The 23,223-nt window shown below is 38.8% G+C and overlaps 1 protein-coding gene across 7 annotated transcripts in view; it reads left to right on the top strand.

Moving 5' to 3' along the window:
- Positions 1 to 21,056, top strand: part of cdk11b (cyclin dependent kinase 11B) — a 45,011-nt gene extending 23,955 nt beyond the window's left edge. For 5 of the 7 annotated variants that reach the window (XM_058784331.1, XM_058784332.1, XM_058784330.1 and 2 more), the window contains 12 exons: positions 930 to 1,025; positions 1,354 to 1,473; positions 3,965 to 4,036; positions 4,465 to 4,673; positions 6,584 to 6,796; positions 7,530 to 7,635; positions 7,726 to 7,847; positions 8,237 to 8,344; positions 11,976 to 12,092; positions 13,929 to 14,077; positions 17,779 to 17,968; positions 20,592 to 21,056. In XM_058784331.1, coding sequence (XP_058640314.1) covers positions 930 to 1,025; positions 1,354 to 1,473; positions 3,965 to 4,036; positions 4,465 to 4,673; positions 6,584 to 6,796; positions 7,530 to 7,635; positions 7,726 to 7,847; positions 8,237 to 8,344; positions 11,976 to 12,092; positions 13,929 to 14,077; positions 17,779 to 17,968; positions 20,592 to 20,684 — 1,595 coding nt within the window. In that variant the 3' untranslated portion in view covers positions 20,685 to 21,056. The remainder of the gene's footprint in view (positions 1 to 929; positions 1,026 to 1,353; positions 1,474 to 3,964; positions 4,037 to 4,464; positions 4,674 to 6,583; positions 6,797 to 7,529; positions 7,636 to 7,725; positions 7,848 to 8,236; positions 8,345 to 11,975; positions 12,093 to 13,928; positions 14,078 to 17,778; positions 17,969 to 20,591) is intronic. The other 2 variants (XM_058784337.1, XM_058784333.1) reach the window with 1 other exon arrangement.
- Positions 21,057 to 23,223: the final 2,167 nt, after the last annotated feature.

Here is a 23,223-nt window from a genome sequence, read left to right as displayed (position 1 = left end):
ACAATGAAGATTTGAGTTTAGTTATTTAAACAGTCATTTTACCCCCTCTTTGCTGATTAATATAATGTAGCGATCCAGTATCTAAGCTATTTTATTAATGAAAGTTGCTGGGCAGCGTTGACAACACGTTTCTGTCCTCCTAAATGTTTGTGGGCAGCTCGATCTCGATCTCACAAACCAAAATAATAGACATGATTTTCTCAGGCCTTATGTAAAAACAGATGAATAAAGATTATTAAAATGAATAAGTATGGATGACAGTTGATTACAATAATAGTTTAGTTTATTCCCTCATTAGTAACAGTGTCCTCTGTGGGATAAATAAAGTTAATATTAGTCATATATTAATAATACTTCATTAATATTGTGATTTATCATCCCTGTTATAGTATTATTCATAAGTCAATTTATTTTTCACCATCTTTCCAAGTTCTGTACCTCAGGTCCAAAAGAAATTTAGAAAGAATGAAATGAAAACACCAAATACATTTGTTATTTTCAAAAGGGAAATACTGACGTGGATGTTTACAGAGCAGAGGTCACCTTTTTAAATTCCAATAGGAGAGATGGACTTTTTTTTTTCTTTAGTATTATTATTTTGTGCTGTAGTATTGGTTACTGTGTTATTTCTGTTTCAAAAGGCAGCAATAAATAACACTTTAATATCTAAAGAGTGTTTATGTGATTTTATGTTGTGAAATGAATAAATGCATAATAATTGTAATATTCGTGAAACCGTGATTATTCCTCAGACTATAATCGTACCAACAAAATCTATAATCGTTGCATCCCTAATGTCCTTATAGTTGAGTTTTGAGCTTCTGCTGTTTCCTGATTATCACTGTGAATCTGCTTTGACACAACTTGTATTGTCTGAAGCGCTGTACAAATAAAGGTGACACAGCTCATTGTTTTATTTGTGTTTGCAGTGCGGGAGGTTAAGATGGATGATAAAAACCCCCTGTCTGAACTACAGGACATCAGTGACAGTGAGAGGAAGACCAGCACACCAGAGTCATCAATGGGTACATCTCTCTCTCTCTCTCTCTCTCTCTCTCTCTCTCTCTCTCTCTCTCTCTCTCTCTCTCTCTCTCTCTCTCTCTGTCTCTCTCTCTCTCTCTCTCTGTCTCTCTCTCTCTCTCTCTCTCTCTCTGTCTCTCTCTCTCTGTCTCTGTCTCTGTCTCTCTCTCTCTCTCTCTCTCTCTCTCTCTCTCTCTCTCTGTCTCTCTCTCTCTGTCTCTCTCTCTCTCTCTCTCTCTCTCTCTCTCTCTCTCTCTCTCTCTCTCTCTCTCTGTCTATCTGTCTGTGCATGTGTGTGAGAGATGCAGGTTGACTCTGTGTTTGTTTTGCCAGGCTCTGGGTCTGAGGATGAAGAAGGTGAGGAGAATGATGAAGAAGAGTCCAGCAGTCAGAGTGAGGGAGATGAAGAGGCCGAGACAGGATCAGACTCTGAGGGGTCAGAACACAGCGAAGGTTAGTACACACACACTCTTCTGCTATAGGTCAGTCTGTTTTTTTTATGTTTGTCTCTGTGGTTTTGTGCAACGTAACTACCAAAAACAGTCCCACAGCATCTTGCCATGCCGTCATTTATCTGGCTGGTCATCTGGTTAGATAAATAAAAAGGCTTCAAATCATGGAATGACCAGTGTTATGTTCTAGTCAGGTCACCATTATTTCTCTAGTGCTTTATAGTGTCAAAGCAGCTTCACAGAGATAAACAGGAAAATAACTGAATAAATGATGCAAACCTAATCAAATTCTGCTGTAAAGCAGCTCTAACAAGACAGTACTGTCAATATTCAGCTCCAGTCAGTTCGTGTTGATTCAGGTCAGTTCAATAACAGTTTTCAGGACTAGTTCTCCTCTGGTCTAAGCAAACAAACACAGGCTGTTTATGACGCTGCATCGTAAGTTGTAGTCTGTCCAGCAGGTTGAATCATGAGGTAGAGCTGCCGTTTAGCCAGTAGCAGATGATAATGAACCAAAAGACACAGAGCCAGTGGTTCAACTAAGTCCTCCTTTTACTCTCAGAAACTTCAGTAACACACAAAATAGAGCACAAGCACCAGCATGACTTCACAACAGAGATGCACATGATATTTTTTTCATTGGTTATTCGTGCAAATCAGTGCTTCAGGCAAAAATACCACCAGAATTCTATAATAAAATATAAAATACCTGTCCACTGTTTTTGACACGGTTAACCACCAGATCCTCTTGTCAACCCTATGACAAAGGGCATCTCAGGAACCGCAGTTTGAGTCTTACCTCTCAGATAGGTCCTTCAAGGTATCTTGGAGAGGTGAGGTGTCCAAGTCGCAACATCTAGCTTCTGGGGTGCCTCAGGGCTCAGTTTTTGGACCACTTCTCTTCTCTGTCTACATGGCATAACTAGGTTCTGTCATTCAGAAACATGGCTTTTCATATCACTGCTATGCTGATGACACTCAACTCTACATCTCATTCCATCCTGATGATCCGACAATAGCTGCTCGCATCTCAGCTTGTCTAACAGACATTTCTTGCTTGATGAAGGACCATCACCTTCAACTCAACCTTGCCAAGACAGAACTGCTTGTGGTTCCAGCAAACCCATCGTTTCATCACAATTTCACCATCCAGTTAGGCACATCAACCATAACTCCTTCAAAAACAGCCAGAAATAAACAATTTTAACTAGTGTAACGGACCGTGTCCTTGCGTTGCCTGCCAATGACGTCATACATCCTCGATTTTCTGGTTTTATTTTGTAGAAAACAACGAAACCCCAAAGACACTTTAATATGTTATGCATTTTATTAGACCGCACAGAATAGCATTATAACAGAACTTTCAACACACTCAAATGTATCTAGTATGATAAAACAGTGCTGTTTTACCTCACATATGCATGACTGGAAGAAGCGGAAGCGGTCGACTGTGGCATAATAAAAGCTCCGCTGCCTTCGAGCCATGTATTGCGCTCGTCCTTCATTAGCAATCGCTTCAGCGGCCTCGTTTCGCATCCATGACTTTCAGCCCCACCCTGCTTCATACTACAGTGACCTTAAGTCTTTAATACATTAGCTCATCCATGGACATGATTGCATCGGCTGTGGGGATGAAGACAACAACTCCCATGATTCCACACGCAATCACGACGTCATCAATCTACGCCTTCGTTTCTCTGTTTGTTTTGAATATGCGCCCTCTAGCGGCGAAAACTTACATATTGAGCCTTTAATGTTTGCCTACAACACCAGCACTGGCTCTGCACCCCTTTACCTGAATTCATTACTTCAGACTTATGTGCCTCTAGATGCTTGTGTTCTGCAAGTGAATAGTATTGTAGTGCATTGTAGTGCCATCCCAAAGAGGCACATAATCACTTTCACGGACTTTTACATTAACTGTTCCCTCCTGGTGAAATGACCTGCCCAACTCAATCCCAGCAACTGAGTCCTTAGCCATCTTCAAGAATCGGCTAAAACCACATCTCTTCACATCTCTAACTCTAGCACTCTCTATTCTAATTCTATTTGTATTATTTGTTTTCTCTTATTTTTTTTTATTTTTTTTTATTTTTTAAAACACTTGACTCTCTACACTTGCACTCTCTATTTGTTCTCTAACTGCTTGTTTTCTTTAAAAAAGAGACTCTAACACTAGCTTTCTCTATTTTTCTATTCTATTGCTCTGGTGGTGGTTGTTGTTTTGACTAAATGTGAATTTAAAACAAACAAAAATGCCCCCCAAATTCAAGATATGGGCCAAAAAACTGAATCTGCTATGGCTATTGTGGTTAAAGTGAAATGTAAAAGTGAGCGAATAGTGATTGCAGCATTACCTTTATATCTGCTCGCATTGAATTGAGGTTTTTATGCATTATTTTTTTTTTTTGCAGTGTTGAGCATCACACTTGTATTTATTAAGTACATGAATTATGCAATTTATTATGGTGTTCGTATTTTATCTTGCTTAGGTGCCATGAGTGATGAAGAACAGTCAGAAGAGGAAGAAGAGGACAGAGAGAATGGAAACCACATTCCTCCCAGTGAGCATTTGCTTTGATATATTTTAGTGTTGTCAAGTCACCTTTATTTATAAAGTGCTTTTAACAATACAGATTGTGTCAAAGCACTTAACAGTATCAAATTGGAGGATAGAGTGTCAGTAATGTATAATGATGAGATTAAACATTCAATTTTCAGTTAAAGGCATTTCATTATTGAATTCAGAGATGTCATTGTTTAGCTCAGTTTAGTTTAAATAGTATCTGTGAAATCAAATCGACGATAATCGCTGGAAATGTAAATGTAGAGGCGACAGCGGCAAGGAACCAAAACTCCCTCTGTGACAGAATGGAGAAAAAAACCTTGGGAGAAACCAGGCTCAGTCGGGGGGCCATTTCTCCTCTGACCAGATGAAACCTGCAGTTGTCAAATATCTTTCACATTAGTCTGGTTGTGTTGTGTCGTGTTGCTGTGACAGTTCCAGAGTCCCGGTTTGATCATGACTCCGAGGTGAGCGGTGAGGAAGAGGAAGAAGTGGGAGCTGAGGAGGCAGGAGACATCACCCCACAGTCTCCCTCTCATTCAGCCACTCCAGAAGACAACTATGTCCCCGAATCACCGCCCATCTCGCCCGTAGAGCTGAAGAAAGAGCTGCCCAAATACCTGCCGGCTTTACAGGTACACATGCTCGCATACACCTGTCTGCTTACTAGGTATGCAACAATACAGTTAGTCCACGGTTCAATAAGTACCTTAGTTTTTAACAACGGTTTTCGGTTCGGTTCGGTTCTGATAGCTTGGCACATCAGTGTTTTTTGCAACAAATTAACAACAAAAACTCCTGTAAACCTCTGTACACTGGAAAAGCGTGGATTATTATCGTCTGCTTAACATTTCTTTTGAGTTTTTATTTTTACTTAGATTTTTACCTAAAATGGGATGGATCGGCCATTATTGAGCGCTATAAACACATGTAATGTTTCATTCTTACTGGATGCCAGAGGGCGCTCTCGTGCAGAAAATCCACATATGCATCACAGAAGTAACACTGATGACATTCCAGGAAATCCCTAATATGGATAAAGACATTGCTGTAACTGAATAAAAAAAAAGATATAACGTTAAACGTTTGAAATTATGACATGTAAGGACAATAAACACTCGCCCGCGACAATAAATGGTTTACTGGTGTTCTTCAAGCCATCTCTGGTGTTTTCATAATGATTAAGTATATTTGTAAGCTATTTCTAATCGACATTTATTACAAGATAAATATATTTTCTAGGGATGCACCGATATATCGGCCACTGATATTTATCTGCCGATTTTTGATTTTAAAGCCATCGGCATATCGGAAATGGCATGAAAAGGGCCGATACCGATGGTTTATTAATTAACTTTATGGAGACAATCAGTTGTATGTCTGTTGAGTTCCGTGTATGCGCACGGAGAGTTTGAGTGTTTGTTCGCGTCTCATATGTGTATATGCGCGGAGAGTTTGTGTTTGTTTGTTCGGGTCTCATGTGCGCGGAGAGTTTGTTTGTGTGAGTCTCATAAGTGTCTGCGCGGAGAGTTTGTGTGTGTGTGTGTGTGCATGCATTTCATATACCGGTATATTTGTTTGAGCACTTAGTATACGTGTGACTGTTTCATATGTGTATGCAAGTGTCTCGTATGTTTTCGTGAGTGAAGTTTGATTTAAGCCCTATACGGTGCCTCATATAATTGTGGTGTCTGTAAATATTTTGCTTTATTTACTGGTATTTTAACCTACATTATTTCTGAATGAAATGATAAAATGTGACGTACAGACTACTAATTTAGGCTGTTTTTCCTCTCAAAACGCTTATAGGAATAGGGGTTTTTTTTATCGATGCTGCAAACTTTTTTTTTTTTTTTTTTTTTGAGTAAAGAAAATGCTGTACATAATAATAATAATAATAATAATAATAATAATAATAATAATAATAATAATTGACACAGAAAAGGTAAAAATAAATATTATTAACTGGTATTTTTTTCTACTCAAACTGGTTTTGGAATGGCAATAATAAAGAGGAACAGGAACAGAAACTTTTAAATGCCATTTCTGCTCGAAGTGAACCAATCGAAAAAGTTTTTAAGCCCTGCCTTATGCAATTGACCAATATCGGAATCGGCCAATAGTTGTTTGTTAATATCGGTATCGGCCCACAAAAATCCTATCGGTGCATTCCTAATATGTTCTGCCTCCTTCTGTGATATGAAGCCACATCAGATCACAAAAGGAAGTTATTTCAAACACTCAACTAATGTTGTGAAGTAAAAAGTTATATTGTTCTCTTTTGTTGGACAACAGCTTTAGAAAGGCTGATCATTGCATGTCATTACAAGGGAAGATGCTCATCATCTCCTTATCTCAGCACGTGAACTCACGGACACACAGCCAATTTTGAGAGAAATAAAACCGAAAACTGCAATTCACAAGCGTGTATTGAACCGTGGATGTCGTACCGAACGGTTTGATATTATATCAAGGATTGTGACATACCTGCTGCTTACGCATCAGTCCAGCGCAGGTGTGTGACCTGATGTCCCGCTGTGTGTAGGGCTGCCGGAGCGTGGAGGAGTTCCAGTGCTTGAACCGCATTGAAGAAGGCACTTATGGCGTCGTCTACAGAGCCAAAGACAAGAAGACGGATGAAATCGTGGCCCTGAAACGACTGAAGATGGAGAAAGAGAAGGAGGGCTTTCCCATCACCTCCCTCAGAGAGATCAACACCATCCTGAAGGCCCAGCACCCCAACATCGTCACCGTCCGGGTCAGAAACACTCTAGCCTCTACTGTAAACCCACAGCTGTGTAAAAATATCTCTGGTCAGGGTTTCCGCAAAGTTTTAATTTGCCCTTCCACAATTTAAGGCCTTAGAAAGAGCAGAAAGTCTGAAATTGATAAAGTCAGGGCATTAAATTGTGCATGCATTGCAAGCATGATTAGTGAAAATGAGTTCATGCTTAACAAATATCATGAAAATTTCCCTTTGAATTAAGCCAATTTTTCTGAAACCATTGGCAGATATTTGTTCTTGTTTTTAATCATAAAACATAATTTGATCAGTTTCTCAGAAAACAAGACGTGTCCTTTTGTTTCTCAAGTGAATGTATATTGATTTAATTTGCGCTGCATGCAACTTTTGAAAATAATACATTTTTAATTGGTTAAAAAGTAATGGAGATCTGTTGCAAGTTGTGCTTTCATTGCTAATGCAAGACATTTACATTTAGAGACCATACTGATTCTTGCATTCCCTTCAGTTTAAAATCTTAAAATCTTAAATTCATAAAACCTGCTGAAACCCTGACGATGCGCATTTCACTTTTGGTGGGTTTAATTATTTAATAGCTTATACATACTTAACATCTTCATTTAAAGTGAACCTGCTTTGAGTGACCACTAATTATTTTAGATTATTTCCTGTTTTTCATGGTTTCCCATTAATGGTGTGTTTCGGCTGTCACTGAATCTCTCCTGCTTGTGCTTTCTGCGTTCTGTAGGAGATCGTCGTGGGCAGTAATATGGATAAAATCTACATTGTGATGAATTACGTGGAGCATGATCTGAAGAGTCTAATGGAGACCATGAAACAGCCCTTCCTGCCCGGTACGACCCTGACCGCACTAAAGCATACTGAATTATTCATCCTTGCCATAATCAGGCGCTTCACTCGCATTACTTCTGTTTCCTGTGCAGGTGAAGTCAAAACACTGATGATTCAGCTGCTGAGAGGTGTCCGTCATCTCCATGATAACTGGATCCTTCATCGTGACCTGAAGACCTCCAACCTGCTGCTGAGTCACAAAGGCATTCTAAAGGTCAGTCATCATCCCCTGAATTCACGGGTTACACATAACAGCTTGTTTGTATAATCAGCTGCGCAGTGTGTTATATGAATAGAGACAGAGACAGATTAATCAGATGAATATCACATAATCTTAAAACCACGCCCACACCAGCTCTCCATTGACTTTGTATTGCGGAAATCTGCCTCCTTGTCATTTCTGACTTATAACAAAAAACAGAACAATGTCTAAAAGCTGCTGTGTGACGAGGTGTGCAGTAAACAAGCTAAAAACCCAGAACTACGTTTTTATAAGCTGTCGACACAAAAACAAGCGTTTAAGGACACAAAAGTAGAGCGCCATGTGTCGTATTACTTATGTGTGATTTGGAATATTAACTAAGATTTGACTGTGTTTTGTAGATTGGAGACTTTGGTTTGGCTCGAGAGTACGGCTCTCCTCTCAAGCCCTACACACCTGTGGTGGTCACACTGTGGTACCGCTCACCTGATCTGCTGCTGGGGGCAAAGGTCAGTGGATAACACTGCCATGATGTTTGTGGAGCCAGTGTTCAGGCACTCAAAAATAATCATTCTGAAGAAGTGTTCATTTGTGTACAGATTATGGGTGTGCAGTATATCATCTACGATAATATAGTTTTAACTGTGCGATCTAACATTATCAAATATATCGCAAAAACACACCCAGAGTGTGTGCACATATACATGATATAGGTTAGACTACTGCATTCAGAGTTCACGCATTCACTGTGTGATTGTCTATTAAAATGCTCTTCCAAATTCAAGATATGGGGCAAAAACGCCCAAAAAATGGGGCATAAAAATGTCTTTTATATCATCTGATATAGTTGATATCACACAAAGAGTGCAGTTTTTCTCTAAATATCAGCATGATTGCAAATGTGATATTAGGTGCGTTCGACTTTAAGCGGCGCTGTGCAGAATGGTCAAAGTCGAACACGCCTATTGATTTTATACAACAGTTCAAAAAAACAAGTTAATGTGAAGCGACTTACATTTTAGACGCAAATTCCTGTTTTTGTTGTATTTCACCAATGAAAATAGTTTCAAACAAAGCCACAGCAGAACTGTTTTGTGTCTCTGAGCAACTCATGATGGTGTTTCGTTAGTGAATCGATCAGACGTTTGAATGAGTAACTCAATGACTCACTCCCAAAAATTGGCCTTATAAATGTTAAAATGCCCATAAAAGGTAAAAATCAGTCTACCAGTCAAATCCGAAGCCACCCATAGGAACAGGACAACGCCTCAGATGGCAGATAAATGAATGAGAGATCATTACAAAAGTGCACATCAAATACATTGAACACAGAAGCTCAAAGTGAGAACAGACCTCACTTTTTCTCACTTTTCTAACTCTCTATTCTAGTTCTTTTATCTATTTGTTTTCTTTTTTTATAAAAAAAACAAAACATGACCCTTTAAAGGGATAGTTCACCCAAAAATTACCCAAAGATTTACTCTCCCTCAGGGCATCCTAGACGTGTCTGACATTCCTCTTTCAGACGAACACATTCGGAGCTATATTCCACACTGTCCTGTCTGCTCCAATCTGTATAATTGCAGTGAATGGTGCCCCTGTTTCTGAATCTAAAAAAAGTGTATCCATCCATCATAAAACTACTCCACACGGCTCCGGGGTGTTAATAAAGGGCTTCTGAAGCCAAACGATGCGTTAGTTTAAGAAAAATGTAGATTCTTAAAACTTTATAAACTCTAATGGCTGGTTTCCACTGAGCGGTACGGGTCAGTACAGTACAGTACGGTACGGTTCGGGACCAAACACCCTGATCAGGCTTGCGTTTCCACCGCCAACAGTACCCTTACTTGATAGATGTGGTGTATGCGGGAAAATAGCGATCGACGATAAAACGTGACAATAAGCACAACTCTACCTCTTTTTGTTAAATGTCAGTTTTAATGAACAAGAAGTCAATTATAAAAGTATAAGTACAAAGTATAAGAGGCTTATATTAGAAGAAATAAAGACAAAAGCAAACAATTCAGTCAAACGTATGCTACAAAGTCAGCGCTGTACTACGGTAAAGTTCAAAATAAATATATAAAGTAGTGCTGTCAATTGATTAAAAAATGTAATCGTGTTAATCACAGTCGCGGACTGTGATTAATCATGATTAATTGCAAATTTAAAATACTAGGATTTACCTGTAAATGTGTTGAAAAAGAAATGCATGACAAACTAGTTTAAGGAAACAGAATCTTTCACACTTCAGTCAGGTATGAGACATAATCCTTATTATTCTTTTATCATTATTCTTTTGTTTTTATTCAGCCATTATCAGCCTTTAAACTGGCAATAAAACGTTTACCAAGCCACATCGCTTCAATCCCAGTATACATTTACCCAACTATTATCAAAAGTATTTCTAAATACAACAAAACATTTTCTTGCGACCTTATGTGAAGTATTATGACAAAATGCATTATGAAGAAGAATTGGACCTGTTCTGCAGCTGCATTAGAGCAAACATTAGCATCATGCTACATAAGACAATTTATGAGATTAATAGTACACTTTTACTCCGAACTCACTTCAAACCACCATCGAGTGTTTGTAATAACTTCCTTTTGTGATCACATGTGGAATTTGGTCGTTTACTGTTGTTAAAATATGCTATTTATAGCCTTTTATATCACTGCACAAATTAGCATAGATGTACACATTCACTCAAGAAAATCACAAACAGACATATCTATCGTAATCGTGTGTTTATTATCTAATATAATCTACAGTGGCTGCTGTCATGTTTATTTCTGCTGCTCTGCTGAAACTCACGTTGTTTGTGATGCTACAACCGCCTCTCCGTTCTTAAGTTGCCAGGGATACATTCCAAGTATAATACACATTAGTAAAAGGATCTATTTAAATTTTTATTTGTCTATATACACTTTGGGCGGCCGCAGTACATTATAAAAGTAGCCCAAAAAACCGCAAACCACGGCTCCGTAATTTTTTCCCCACGACTGTATTTTCAAAATAGCCCACTTGTGCCGTTACCCTGGCAACACTGGTTCGCTGTACCCTCGTCACACAATGATAGATAACCTTCCGCGCTGCGATGACGGGAAGAAGTTGGGGTCAAACCTTATCAAACGATTAATTTGCGCTAAAAAAATAGACGCGTTAAAAATTTTTGATTAATCACATGCGTTAACGTTGACACCCCTAATATAAAGTTAAACACAACTTTGTGCTCAGCCAAAATGATACGACCAGGAATAAATAATGGATCCATGAGAGCACGAATGCCTGTTAAATATACCCAAAGCGAATTGTATCATGTTTAATCACTACAGACACATCAGAGCCAGCGGCAGATGTCAGAAGGACTAGCCGAGCGAAGGCTGCTGGAGGCGGATACATGAGCGCTGAGCGCCCGCTGACCGCCTGGAGCTCTGAAATCAGCATCGCAAACTTACCAAATAGGCGCTATCTTTATAAATAAACCACAGATTTGAGTTTTAAACAACTACATTCTCGCCTGAAAAACTCTTAACTACATTTCATGACACACTAACAGTAATATTTTGAAAATTACGCGGGTTTTTGGGCAATGACGTTTCACAAGTCCACAAGAACGCATATTGAGAAACGGCTATTGTCTGTGTGAAAATATAAAATGCTAAAATACACCGTTATTTTTTTTTTGTGGTACGGTATGGATATTTTGGTACCATTCACAACTTCTGACAATGGAAACGGACGTAATTGCATGCCATACTGTACCGAACTGCTCAGTGGAAACGAGCAAAACACTAGCTTTCTCTTTTTTTTTTTCTATTCTATGTTTTCTTTTTATCTATTATATAATTAACAAAAAAAAAACTTGCTACGGGTACTGCATTAAGCTAACTGAGACTTGTTATAGCACTTGCATATCATTGCTCTTTTGTTGATTTTGATTGCTTCTATTGTCCTCATTTGAAAGTTGCTTTAGATAAAAGCGTCTGCTAAATGACAATGTCAAACTGGTGATAATGGTGGACAGTTGATCTTGCTCATGCTCTGTTTTAGTGGTTGCTCACTGGGCTGTCGATAACCTCGTGTTTTACAGTCATGTCAGCTTGTTTGAGTCACGCTCGTGTTTCCTTCTCTCAGGAATACTCCACAGCTGTGGACATGTGGTCGGTCGGCTGTATATTTGGAGAACTCCTCACACAGAAACCTTTATTCCCTGGCAAATCGGAGATTGATCAAATCAACAAGATTTTTAAGGTATGCTTTATCACATCCTGAATGTCTGGGAGTCAAAAACTTTTTTTTTTAAGCAATATTATCAGCTCATCAGGAGGAATCACTTCATAAGTCCATTACTCATTTACAGATCTTTCCATAGTTAGTTTAGCTGTATGCAGATGGATAATTGATAATGTCTGTCAGTGTCAGTGAGGACTGTGGTATTGACCCAGTTTTTGACCTGATTATAAGAGCCAGTACTGGCTTGAACCAATCAAAACTACTCTTGTGAGAAACTTGTTTTATTCGATTGATACTTTTGAAAAGGTTTTTAATCAAGTAAATCCAAATATAGTTTTAAGTTTTTAAATAAAATGACTCTTAAACATCTTAGTTTTAATATGAATAACTAAACCTGTCTCTCACCAGGAACATAGCCATAGAAGCTGACATGGTTTTAAAAAAAGAGAAAAAAAAGTCACTGTTAGTATGAAGTATGCAGAAATTTAGCAAAATGATATCCAACCTAATAGGGTGCATTTACACTAGCACAAAAAAAAATCAGATTTTTTTTTTTATATACTCCCATTCAACACTAATCAGATATTGTTGCATATGTGTAAAAACAATCTGCACAAGATCCTTTTTTTTTATCCGTCCTGAGCCACTTCCAAATGTGGTTTTAAATCTGAGAAACATCCGTTCTGGACACATGTATCCATGCTGGAATTCCAAGACATCACAATGCGAGGGTGACGCGTTTCCCCACAAAGATAACTTTTTTTTAATGCCAAATTATGAAGCAGATGATGCTTGTATGCACTCGTACAAAAACTCATCTATATAAAGTTCCACCTAAATAAAGAAGCTAAGCGATTGCGCACACAGAAACATTCAGGAGCACAGAAACTTGTTTTGAGCCGCTGTCTCAAGAATTTTATAAATGAAATATCTTTGCTACTAAAAGCTACATTATATTTTTCAGCAAGGTGATCATGTCGCTGTTTTTTAATTAAACTCAGTTTTACTTTTATAGAGAGGCTGCACAGACAGGTAATTCAAATGCGTCTCTTGCTCATTCATTCAAATAAATGTAATCTTACTACATTAATTGATTTCACTTCAGAATTCTAGATCTAATAACCTGTAGATCCAATAACTTACCTAATTTTGTTGCTCCATACTTTAATGACCGCTTTAACTTGTCCATGCTGGTGAGTGATGACTGTATAAGTGAGATAAGCACAGCTGGTGTGCATCAAAAAAATCATCCAACGGAAATTATATAAAATAATTTTTATTGGTGATCGCTTTGTAATGTCACAAAGCGATCACCAATAAAATTATTGTAGTGTGGGTGTGGATTCATGTAAAGAACAGTTGGTCAAGTGGTTTTACTGTTGAGGAGGCAGTGTTTTCTTCTCTGAAAGGGCCAAACACATACTTCCAGTTGCAACGCCATAGTTTACTGTAGGTTTACAGTACTGCTTATGAAGCCTTGGGAGCTGAAGCACAATAATGGGAAGAGGTGCTAAGTTTCCAGCACACGCTTTAAGCGTTTGATCAGTAACAACAGACTGGGCCCGCTGACCAATCAGAGCTGAGTTTTTCAGAAAAGCAGGGTGAAAAGAGGCACCGCAGCAATGCACTGAGACAAATCATGTGTTTTGAACTTTAAATCATGTGAAATGTTGTCTTGCAGACCAAAAATAGAATATTGAACTTATTAGAAGTATAATATGGTCACTTTAAACATGGAATGTACTGGAGGACACGACATGACATGGCCTTGGTTTTTGATTTTTCACATGTTCACAGTCTCTCTTCCTGTGTGTGTGTGTGTGTGTGTGTGTGTGTGTGTGTGTGTGTGTGTAGGACTTGGGCTCTCCCAGTGAGAAGATCTGGCCGGGATACAGCGAGCTGCCTGCGGTGAAGAAGATGACTTTCACAGAATATCCTTACAACAACCTGCGCAAGCGCTTCGGAGCGCTGCTGTCCGACCAGGGCTTTGACCTCATGAACAAGTAAGAGCTCACACAGTGATTTTAATTCAATTTTATATTTACCAGAAATATTTCTGTTTTTATTGACATGTAAAGTTCTCTTCACCAGTTCAATTTGCAAGAAGCCGGTAATCAGAGCTTTATAATGTAATGCACTTTTGCTTGAATACGATTTTATATGATGCAAAACATTTACTGATTGGGTAATCAACATCAGTGATGCTTTCAAGACTGCCACAGGTCATTGTGAGCAGCTCATCTCTGTCATCCAGCCAGCTAACATAACACTGGTCATAAATCTGCTGAATTGTAGAATACGTCGCAGGAAATCAAACCTTTGCGAGATATGAAAGCGTTGAGTAACACGTGGCTGTCCTGTTTACTGGCCTGAAACTCATTATTATTCACAGACTGAAAGTGCCTGTGTTTTGGTTGCCGTTGTTTTGCTGAAGTCCTGCATCAGTGCAGAAACAGCTGCTTCGCATTATGAAACACTGGAGTTAAAAACAAAAGGCTCAGAACATTGATGCGTTATAAATGTGATTGAAAGCGTTTGAAGGTGTTGTGAAGTACCAGTAAATGTGTCCCTGTGACCCGACATGTGTCTTTTAGGAGGGTTAGGTACCAAGATCACATGACTTTTATATAATGGTATTATGTAAAAAATAAATAAAATATTGTTTAATTATTTTTGTTAATTGCAGTTGTTTGGAAAGACACTTAACTTTTGTTCTGGAAACCTGAAGCATTTCTGGATATTCACAAACCTCGTCACTGAGCCTGTGGAACATCAGCAGCAGTGTGATTGAACGTGAATCATTCGTTTGAAAATAAACAGCCATCGATCTGAACGTTGCTACAAGATGTTTGTTCATTTTCAGATGTTTCTGGCTTTTGGTTTCTTTCTCAAGTTGAAATCTCTGAAGGGGTTCTTGTTTCCAATGTTTAAGAGGCCCTGATGGAAGGGATGCTAATGCGTACAGACGGCCCTGAAAGGTCACGTCCCTCCTGAAAGCCCCATCACAGCCTGGCTGCAAATACCACATTCATATGAGAGAGCAGCGGAGGAAATGGGACTCAGAGAGGAGTAGAAAGAGGAAAGACATCGAAGACTCAGATTTGTAGAAATGTGTCTCTGCATCAGTGTCTCAGCAATGGATGCTCTGCAGTGAATGGGTGCCGTCAGAATGAGAGCAGATGAAAACATCACAATAATCCACAGCACTCCAGTCCATCAGTTAACATCTGGAGAAGACACAAGCGATGTCTTCGATGACGCCTCAGTGTCTCATTATTCATGAGACTGCACGTTCTTATCTTCGCTTAATTATTCACAATAGCATGTGTTGATTTCCTCAGACTGTGAGATTGTGTATATTAAGTGAGAGATGCGCGTTCATGGATCGAAGGAGGGTGTCTGTTTTTGCTTTGTAAGAGTTTGGCACAAACGCAGTTCATTCACTTAGTGTGTTCATCTGGTTTTTACAGCTGTATGATGCAACACATTACAAGGCTTACGTAAACGCCACAAAATTAGCCTTAAAAGTTATTAAGAGGTGCGACAGCGCGTTCATATATTTTCGATGCGGAGTGCAAATGCAAATGGCTGTGCATTTATTTGTGTTTTTAACAACTTTTTAACTGGTAGAAAAATGAAACCGTCTGAAACCGAAGCTGTGCGTGTTGGAGACATGCGTAATGGAGATAATGAAAATATCTGAAGACCGTTATGAAAATGAAAGTTAAAAATAAAAACATGACATGAAAACATGAACACATGATTAGAACACCGTTAGATTATGATTATGATTATGATTGATGCAGCAATGTTATTAAAAAATAAGCATCTAAAAAGGACTAGCTGCCTGAGGTGAAGCTGAGTGACTTTATGCCAATAAACTGAAGCCTTCTCTGACACATCCTATGATATTAATCAGATAACTTAGATACATAACATTACAACTTGTATCTGCACAAAAGAATGCAAATGCCAGTGAAATTTGTTACGTGCTGTAGCGAGAGGGAGAATTGGAATTTTAACCAAACATTTATTTCACAATTTTATACACTCAAAACCATTCTAATACAATAAAGACCAAAAAGCTTGACATTAACATCAATCGTTGTAACAAACAAGACAATAGAAGTTCATCTAAAACAGAGCAAATTGCATCATTATAACACCACTGACTTTAAAAGAAAATTAAGTCTTTCATCATCTTATAAAATGTAAAATCAACCCACACTCTTGCTTTTATCTGATATTTTTTTAAATGGATGCAAATGCCAGTGAACTTTGAGTTATGTGCTATAGCGCATAAAACACATCCAATGCATCCTATATTAGATTAATCAGATATGTGTGTAGCTATAACCAGAAATACTACGTGACTTCGAAGCCATGCTTTTTTTTTTTTTTTTTTTTTTAAGTCTGTGCTTTAGACTGCATGCTGTGGCCAGCTAAACAATCAGAGCTCAGGGTGCCGCCCAAAGTGTTGCTGTAACCTATAACCAGAAAAAAATAGTTTTTATCCACAATAATCGTTTTCATCGCAGTCACGGCCGAGTACTCGATCGCTGTTACACATCCCTCGACTCTTTAACCCTTGTGCGGTCTTCATTTTGGGTTGTGCACTCATGGTCTTTGGGGTCTCTGGAGACCCCAGGCAACAAAATGTAATTTTGTAGCAAAATCATTGGGTTTTTTCTAAACCAATGTAATTTTACTCTGTTTATTAATGTTTTTACTCCACATTTATGTAGTGGTTGGAGGATTTATGATATTTTTTAAATTTATATAAATAAATTAGAAAAAATTTTTATATAGGTTTTTATACAAAAAACAGCTTTTTATGTAAATTTCACTTAATAAAAGACCCACATTTCTAACTTTCATTCATGGGGATAACATGGATCATTTGACATGGTTTAGTGTAAAAAATTTTGCCCATATTTTGGAAATTGCAGTTTCAAAAGTAAAAAATTATCATTTTTACCACTAGATGGCTGCAGAGCTCCACTATTTACTATTTGCTATTTGACCAACTGAAAGATATCTTTTCACAAGTTTTTTTCAGTTGGATTCATATCTACATATTGTGAAATCACAATTATAACAATAAAAAATATTTTTGTCAGTTTTGCATTTTTAGAACTGAAAAAAATCAATTTTTCAATAATGTTACATTATGATTCGAATCAAACCTGAACAAGATGTTACAAAGAGAAAGGTTGGAGTCTTTAGAGTTTATCATTTATTTCAATCATCTGTGTTTCATATAATTTTAAAAGTGTGTGTGTGTTTGTGTGTGTGTGCACTGTCGATGTGTCAGTATCACCAATTTATTTTTGTGGTGGCTCTGCATTTCGGATTATTTTATTTGACAAATTATAAAAGAGCAGTTTTTTTTAGTCTCACACCCCAAAGACCATAAGTGTAACTTTTTTTTTCACACTAACAAAGTCAAGAAATCATTCCAATTGTATTTTTTATTTGTAGATCTAGAAAGTGTTGACCACCGTACAAAGTCTCATGCCATTTGGAAAAAGAATTTTTTTTTTTAATTTAGCAAACGTCATTTGCGGGTCAAAAAGACCCCGAAAACCGCACAAGGGTTAACCTCACACTTCGATTACAGTTCCTGCAGTGACACGAGACATTGACTGACAGCAGCGATTTTCACTTCAGTTTTTCATACATGTCTGTTTTCTGCCTGTTCCAGATTTCTGACGTACTGCCCTGCCAAGCGGATCAGCGCTGACGAAGCACTTAAACACGAGTACTTCCGGGAGTCGCCGCTCCCCATCGAGCCCTCCATGTTCCCCACCTGGCCGGCCAAGAGCGAGCAGCAGCGGGTGAAGAGAGGAACGAGCCCGCGCCCGCCGGAGGGAGGACAGGACTTCAGCCAGCTGGTACAGACTCTCTCAACGTGAAATCAAAACCAACTCTGCTGCCTTGAATACATGTTCCTGAATGATTCAGCAGTTCATGCTGATCTGAAGCTTTCTTAAAACTTTCAAATAAATCGCAGTTCTGTCTCTGTTGACCAAGAGGAGGAGCAATTCAGCTCTTTGTCTTTTCATGTCGTCATCTTTAGCCCTTTTTCGATTGGACTAGTTTTACAGGGGGTCGTTAGAGAAATTTGTGTTTCGCAGACCTGCTTTTTAATCTGTTTTAATCCCGTCCAAATCCACCAATTCTCACACAACCTCTGTACTAACTCCAGAGCAAATTACCTACTGTTTTTCAGCAAACTCCGTGATTCTCCGAGAAAACTAATCCCATCCGTCTGTGATTGCCGACAATATTTTTTTCACAATGCGTTTCCTTGTGTGTTTTGGCCAACGTGAAGTACCGTAGACGCTCTTCCCGTGCGCATTTGCCTCCCGGCAAATAAATAAAAAGAACAATAATAAAATCAAGAACCAAATCACGTAAACTGCTAAAGTGCCCCTATTATGGATTTCTAAAAACTACCTTTCATGCAGTGTGTAACAGCTCTAAGTGAATGAAAACATCCTGCAAAGTTTTAAATCTGAAAGTGCACCGTGTATAAAGTTATTGAATCATTGAAACGAGTAGTTTTAAAACTAATCCCATCCGTCTGTGATTGCCGACAATATTTTTTTTCACTGCCAAAGGACGAGGCTGTGAAGAAATCAATGGGTAAAGTTAGTTTTTACAGCAATACCACAGCATTTTAGCCCCAACCTTGTGTTGTGTCCCTGTCATTTTACTGAAGACTGCTGCACTGTTTGCCACAGACTTGCACCCTGTGTGTGGCAGGGCTTCTCCCGTGGGATATATATACTGGTTCACATTTAGAGCTCTGCTTGTTTGCTGCGTAAAACCATCAGTCGATTTTTGCATTGGTCTGAATGAAAATGCAAATTCATTCTTTGCCACTAGGTGCCGCTTTTGGAGCATAAAATATCTGTTTCCTGTAACGCTGTACACAAAGCAGCACTGCACTCACAAACACTGCTTTATCAGGCATCACAGGCATGATGCAATGAAAATGAGACCAATCGGACCATCGTTGCAGATTAGTGTCACGCAAAATAGGGGTTTGGAAAAATGAATCCTTGAGCGAATCGTTTGGGAGTCATTGAGCAAATATGGTCAAATAAATGCATATTATAAGAAAATGGAAGTGCTGTTTGACCTTGCATGCATGTCAGCCTGTTGTTGGGGACTCCCAAAACAAAATATGAACCCTTCATAACCTACTGTAATATCAGCGTCAGGAAAGATTAACATTACTCGCCTTCATTTCTGCACTCAATTACATATTTTAATTACTTGTGTACCTTTTAAGAAAGTTAACCATGGTTTTGCTACAAATAAAAAATAACAATAATAGAATCAAGAACCAAATCACGTAAACTGCTAAAGTGCCCTATTATGGATTTCTAAAACTACCTTTCATGCAGTGTGTAACAGCTCTAAGTGAATGAAAACATCCTGCAAAGTTTTAAATCTGAAAGTGCACCGTGTATAAAGTTATTGAATCATTGAAACGAGTAGTTTTTAAAACTAATCCCAATATTAGCATATTGCTAATGCTTGTTGCATGAACCTGGGAAAACTTGAGGGCTTCTCCCGTGGGATATATATACTGGTTCACATTTAGAGCTCTGCTTGTTTGCTGCGTAAAACCATCAGTCGATTTTTGCATTGGTCTGAATGAAAATGCAAATTCATTCTTTGCCACTAGGTGCCGCTTTTGGAGCATAATAATATCTGTTTCCCCTGTAACGCTGTACACAAAGCAGCACTGCACTCACAAACACTGCTTTATCAGGCATCACAGGCATGATGCAATGAAAATGAGACCAATCGGACCATCGTTGCAGATTAGTGTCACGCAAAATAGGGGTTTGGAAAAATGAATCCTTGAGCGAATCGTTTGGGAGTCATTGAGCAAATATGGTCAAATAAATGCATATTATAAGAAAATGGAAGTGCTGTTTGACCTTGCATGCATGTCAGCCTGTTGTTGGGGACTCCCAAAAACAAAATATGAACCCTTCATAACCTACTGTCATATCAGCGTCAGGAAAGATTAACATTACTCGCCTTCATTTCTGCACTCAATTACATATTTTAATTACTTGTGTACCTTTTAAGAAAGTTAAACATGGTTTTGCTACAAATAAAAAAAATAATATTAGTTAAACTAAAGTAACCACACATTAACCATGGTTTTGCTATACTAGCCATATAGCTTCACCATGGTATTTATAGTAAAACTTTGGTTATACTATCAATCCGAATGACTATATGCAATGCACGCATACAGAGCATGTGATCTCTGAAACGCCCAGATGTGCCAAACAGACCCTCCCACCTCTGTAATAAACACAGAGATGTTAGTCGCGTCCGAAACTGGTACATGACAATCGCAGACGTCAGGTGATAAGAATCGAAACTCGAATGAAGTTTGGAAAACTAGTCACAACTGAATAGGGCTTTTGTCTTCCTAAAACTCCTGGTTATTGTTTCTCATTCTCATCTTTCTGTTGTTCTCTTCAGGGTGATGATGATCTTAAAGAGACTGGTTTCCATTTGACCACTGCTAACCAGGGCGCCTCCAAAGCCGGTCCAGGATTCAGCTTGAAGTTCTGAGCTCCAGCGGCCAGCAGGCTTTCTTTGCGTGTGTGACATGATGCTGAGACTCATTTAGAGAACGAGCATCAGAGAGCAGTTCGCTGAACCTCACTGGGACACACAGACTCTGGGGAACAGTTTTTATTTTACAAGCACAGAGGGCCTCCATGAAGTTCAAGTGCTTTTAAATTCCTTGTGTTCATCTGAAATATAATGCATTGGTTTGTTTTGCTTGGTTTTCTTGTTCTAAAACAAGCAACAGATCAAGCAGTTTCAGACCTCTTTTATTTTTTTCTCTTCATTTGCAGTTGTAGTTAGGAGTAGGATGTTGAAAACCCATTTGTGTGACATCAAATGAATATTAAAATAAATCCATTTTAAAAACATTGATACCATGGTCTGTTTGAATACTAGATTCTGGTTGGCTGGAAGGTGTGCATTAAAGTCACTGAATGCACAAACAGTTTGTAGTGAACTTAATTTTGCAATCACGATTAGGCAGAAGCTGTGATAGTCATGCGTATGTTGTCAGTGAAGCAGGGTTCTGTGATCAGTAGTAAATCTCCGTCTGAAGGCCAGAGACACTCCAAATACACCCCGCAGAAGAAACCCAGCAGATCCCTATAGCACCAGCTGAATAAACAAGATTGAACTGCTTTCATTGATTCAGCGTGACTAATAAACACGACTACGACAATGTGGTTTATCTGAGTTCTTATTATCATTTTCATTGTAATAAAGTATATAATAATGCAATGTCTTTATCACTGCTTAGAATACTATGAAAAATTGTGCCTTATTCTGTGTAAGAAGCCACATCATCAGTAAAAACATGTTATTAAATGTGGTATTTTCACATGCTTTCAGATGGAGCCGTAGTTCACTGAGAAGCTACACAAACAGCTGTCATCTTCGATTTAATAATCGCATGATTATATCTGTGTATTTATTTATTTATTTTTTTGAGTAGCTTGTCAGTGAACTACGGCTCCGTGTAGTAAATGCTGCTCCGTCTGAAAGCACGTGATGGAGATTTACTACTGATCACAGAACCGGCTTCACTGACGAGATGCACATGACAATCACATTCGATTAGTCGTGCAGCCCTAGTTATAAGTACATCAGATGAGCACTTCCCCCTCTCTTAGTTTGGGGCACCAGGACTTTTACCTTGTTGATATGAGAACACTCCCAACAATCATTTAGAATGATGCAAACTAAAGGGAATTGGTCAACTGATTTATCTGAATGATTGGTGGGATATCGAGCTTGTAGAACCTCTTACTGTATTATCGACACAAGGAAGACGGATGTAATAAAATTTAATTAACAAATTATAAACAAGGGTAATCAACCACCACTAAATGAATACCATGAGTCAAAAAGGAATAAAATGCAAGTGATGAAGTTTGCTATGGCAGAGTTATGTTATCTTGTGGACAGATAAACTGTTGCTTCTCTGAAACTTCACATGTAGGATGCTGATATTCTGGAGCACACAGATGTGGCCCTGGAGTAGGTGCAGAAGGTCCTTGATCTGGAACACACAGATGAATACAGTGTATATCTTGAAGTGAAGGTTTGCTCGCCAGAGCTTAATCTTATGAATGTCTGTATGTCTTCTGCCTCTCTGGGCTAGAGTCTCAGAACTTGGTAAATCCGCTTTTGTTTCTCTAGGATGGAGACTCAGGATGTGCATCTGTGGTTGTCTCTGGATGAAGACTTTGAGTGTAGGGTAGCTGTTATTGCCTCTTCCCTCATGGGCCGCAGGCTCAGAAAGTGGTCGTATCTGTTGCTGCCCTGAAAAGAGGCTCAGAGCTTTATCTGTTGACATCTCTCCCTCACTGGCCAGAGACTCAGAACTGGGTGTTACTGTTAGTGTCTCACCTTCACAGGGGCAGTCGTGGCCTAATGGTTAGCGAGTTGGACTTGTAACCCGAAGGTCGTGGGTGATGGGAAAAGACTTTAACTGTCATGCATACATTCATTTTTCCATTAACCGCTGAATTTGTGTAAGATGTTGAGCTACACACAGCTTTTATTAGTAAGTATGAAATGGGGTTCAAGAAAACAAAGTTATGAATGGATTTGGATGGATCTCTGTGATCTCTTTGTTTCACCCACTGCTGCTGCATCCAGAGATCCGAAGGATGTTTTATGTCAGTCACGGGCCAAAACCTTGGGAATCAGTCTCTAGATGGGTGAAGGGCAGAAACCTCTTGTGGACCAATGGGAAATCCTATCCTTCCCGGGCTTGGTACCAGTGGTATTCTTCTTGCCTTCTAAAAGGTGTCTGGCCGTTGTCCTAGTTTGCTTATGTTAGTCCACCAAGATCCAATCAAAAACCTTCCACTGTTGTGGTCAGAGAGGGGCCCCTCCATAAACTGGGTCCTGGAATGTACTGTTCACCACAAGTTCAATCAGTTTAATTAGCGATCGGAATGAATGCGCCATAAGCAAGATAATCCATGGCTGGTTTTGTATTACACTATTGAATTGCACTAATCTTCGCATCAGGTGGTTCTTTGTCTTTATATGTGTCCATATTCACTAATAA

The sequence above is a fragment of the Onychostoma macrolepis genome, chromosome 08, assembly GCF_012432095.1.
Source record: "Onychostoma macrolepis isolate SWU-2019 chromosome 08, ASM1243209v1, whole genome shotgun sequence".
Lineage (NCBI taxonomy): Eukaryota > Metazoa > Chordata > Actinopteri > Cypriniformes > Cyprinidae > Onychostoma > Onychostoma macrolepis.
This window is presented reverse-complemented; position numbering and strand designations above follow the sequence as displayed.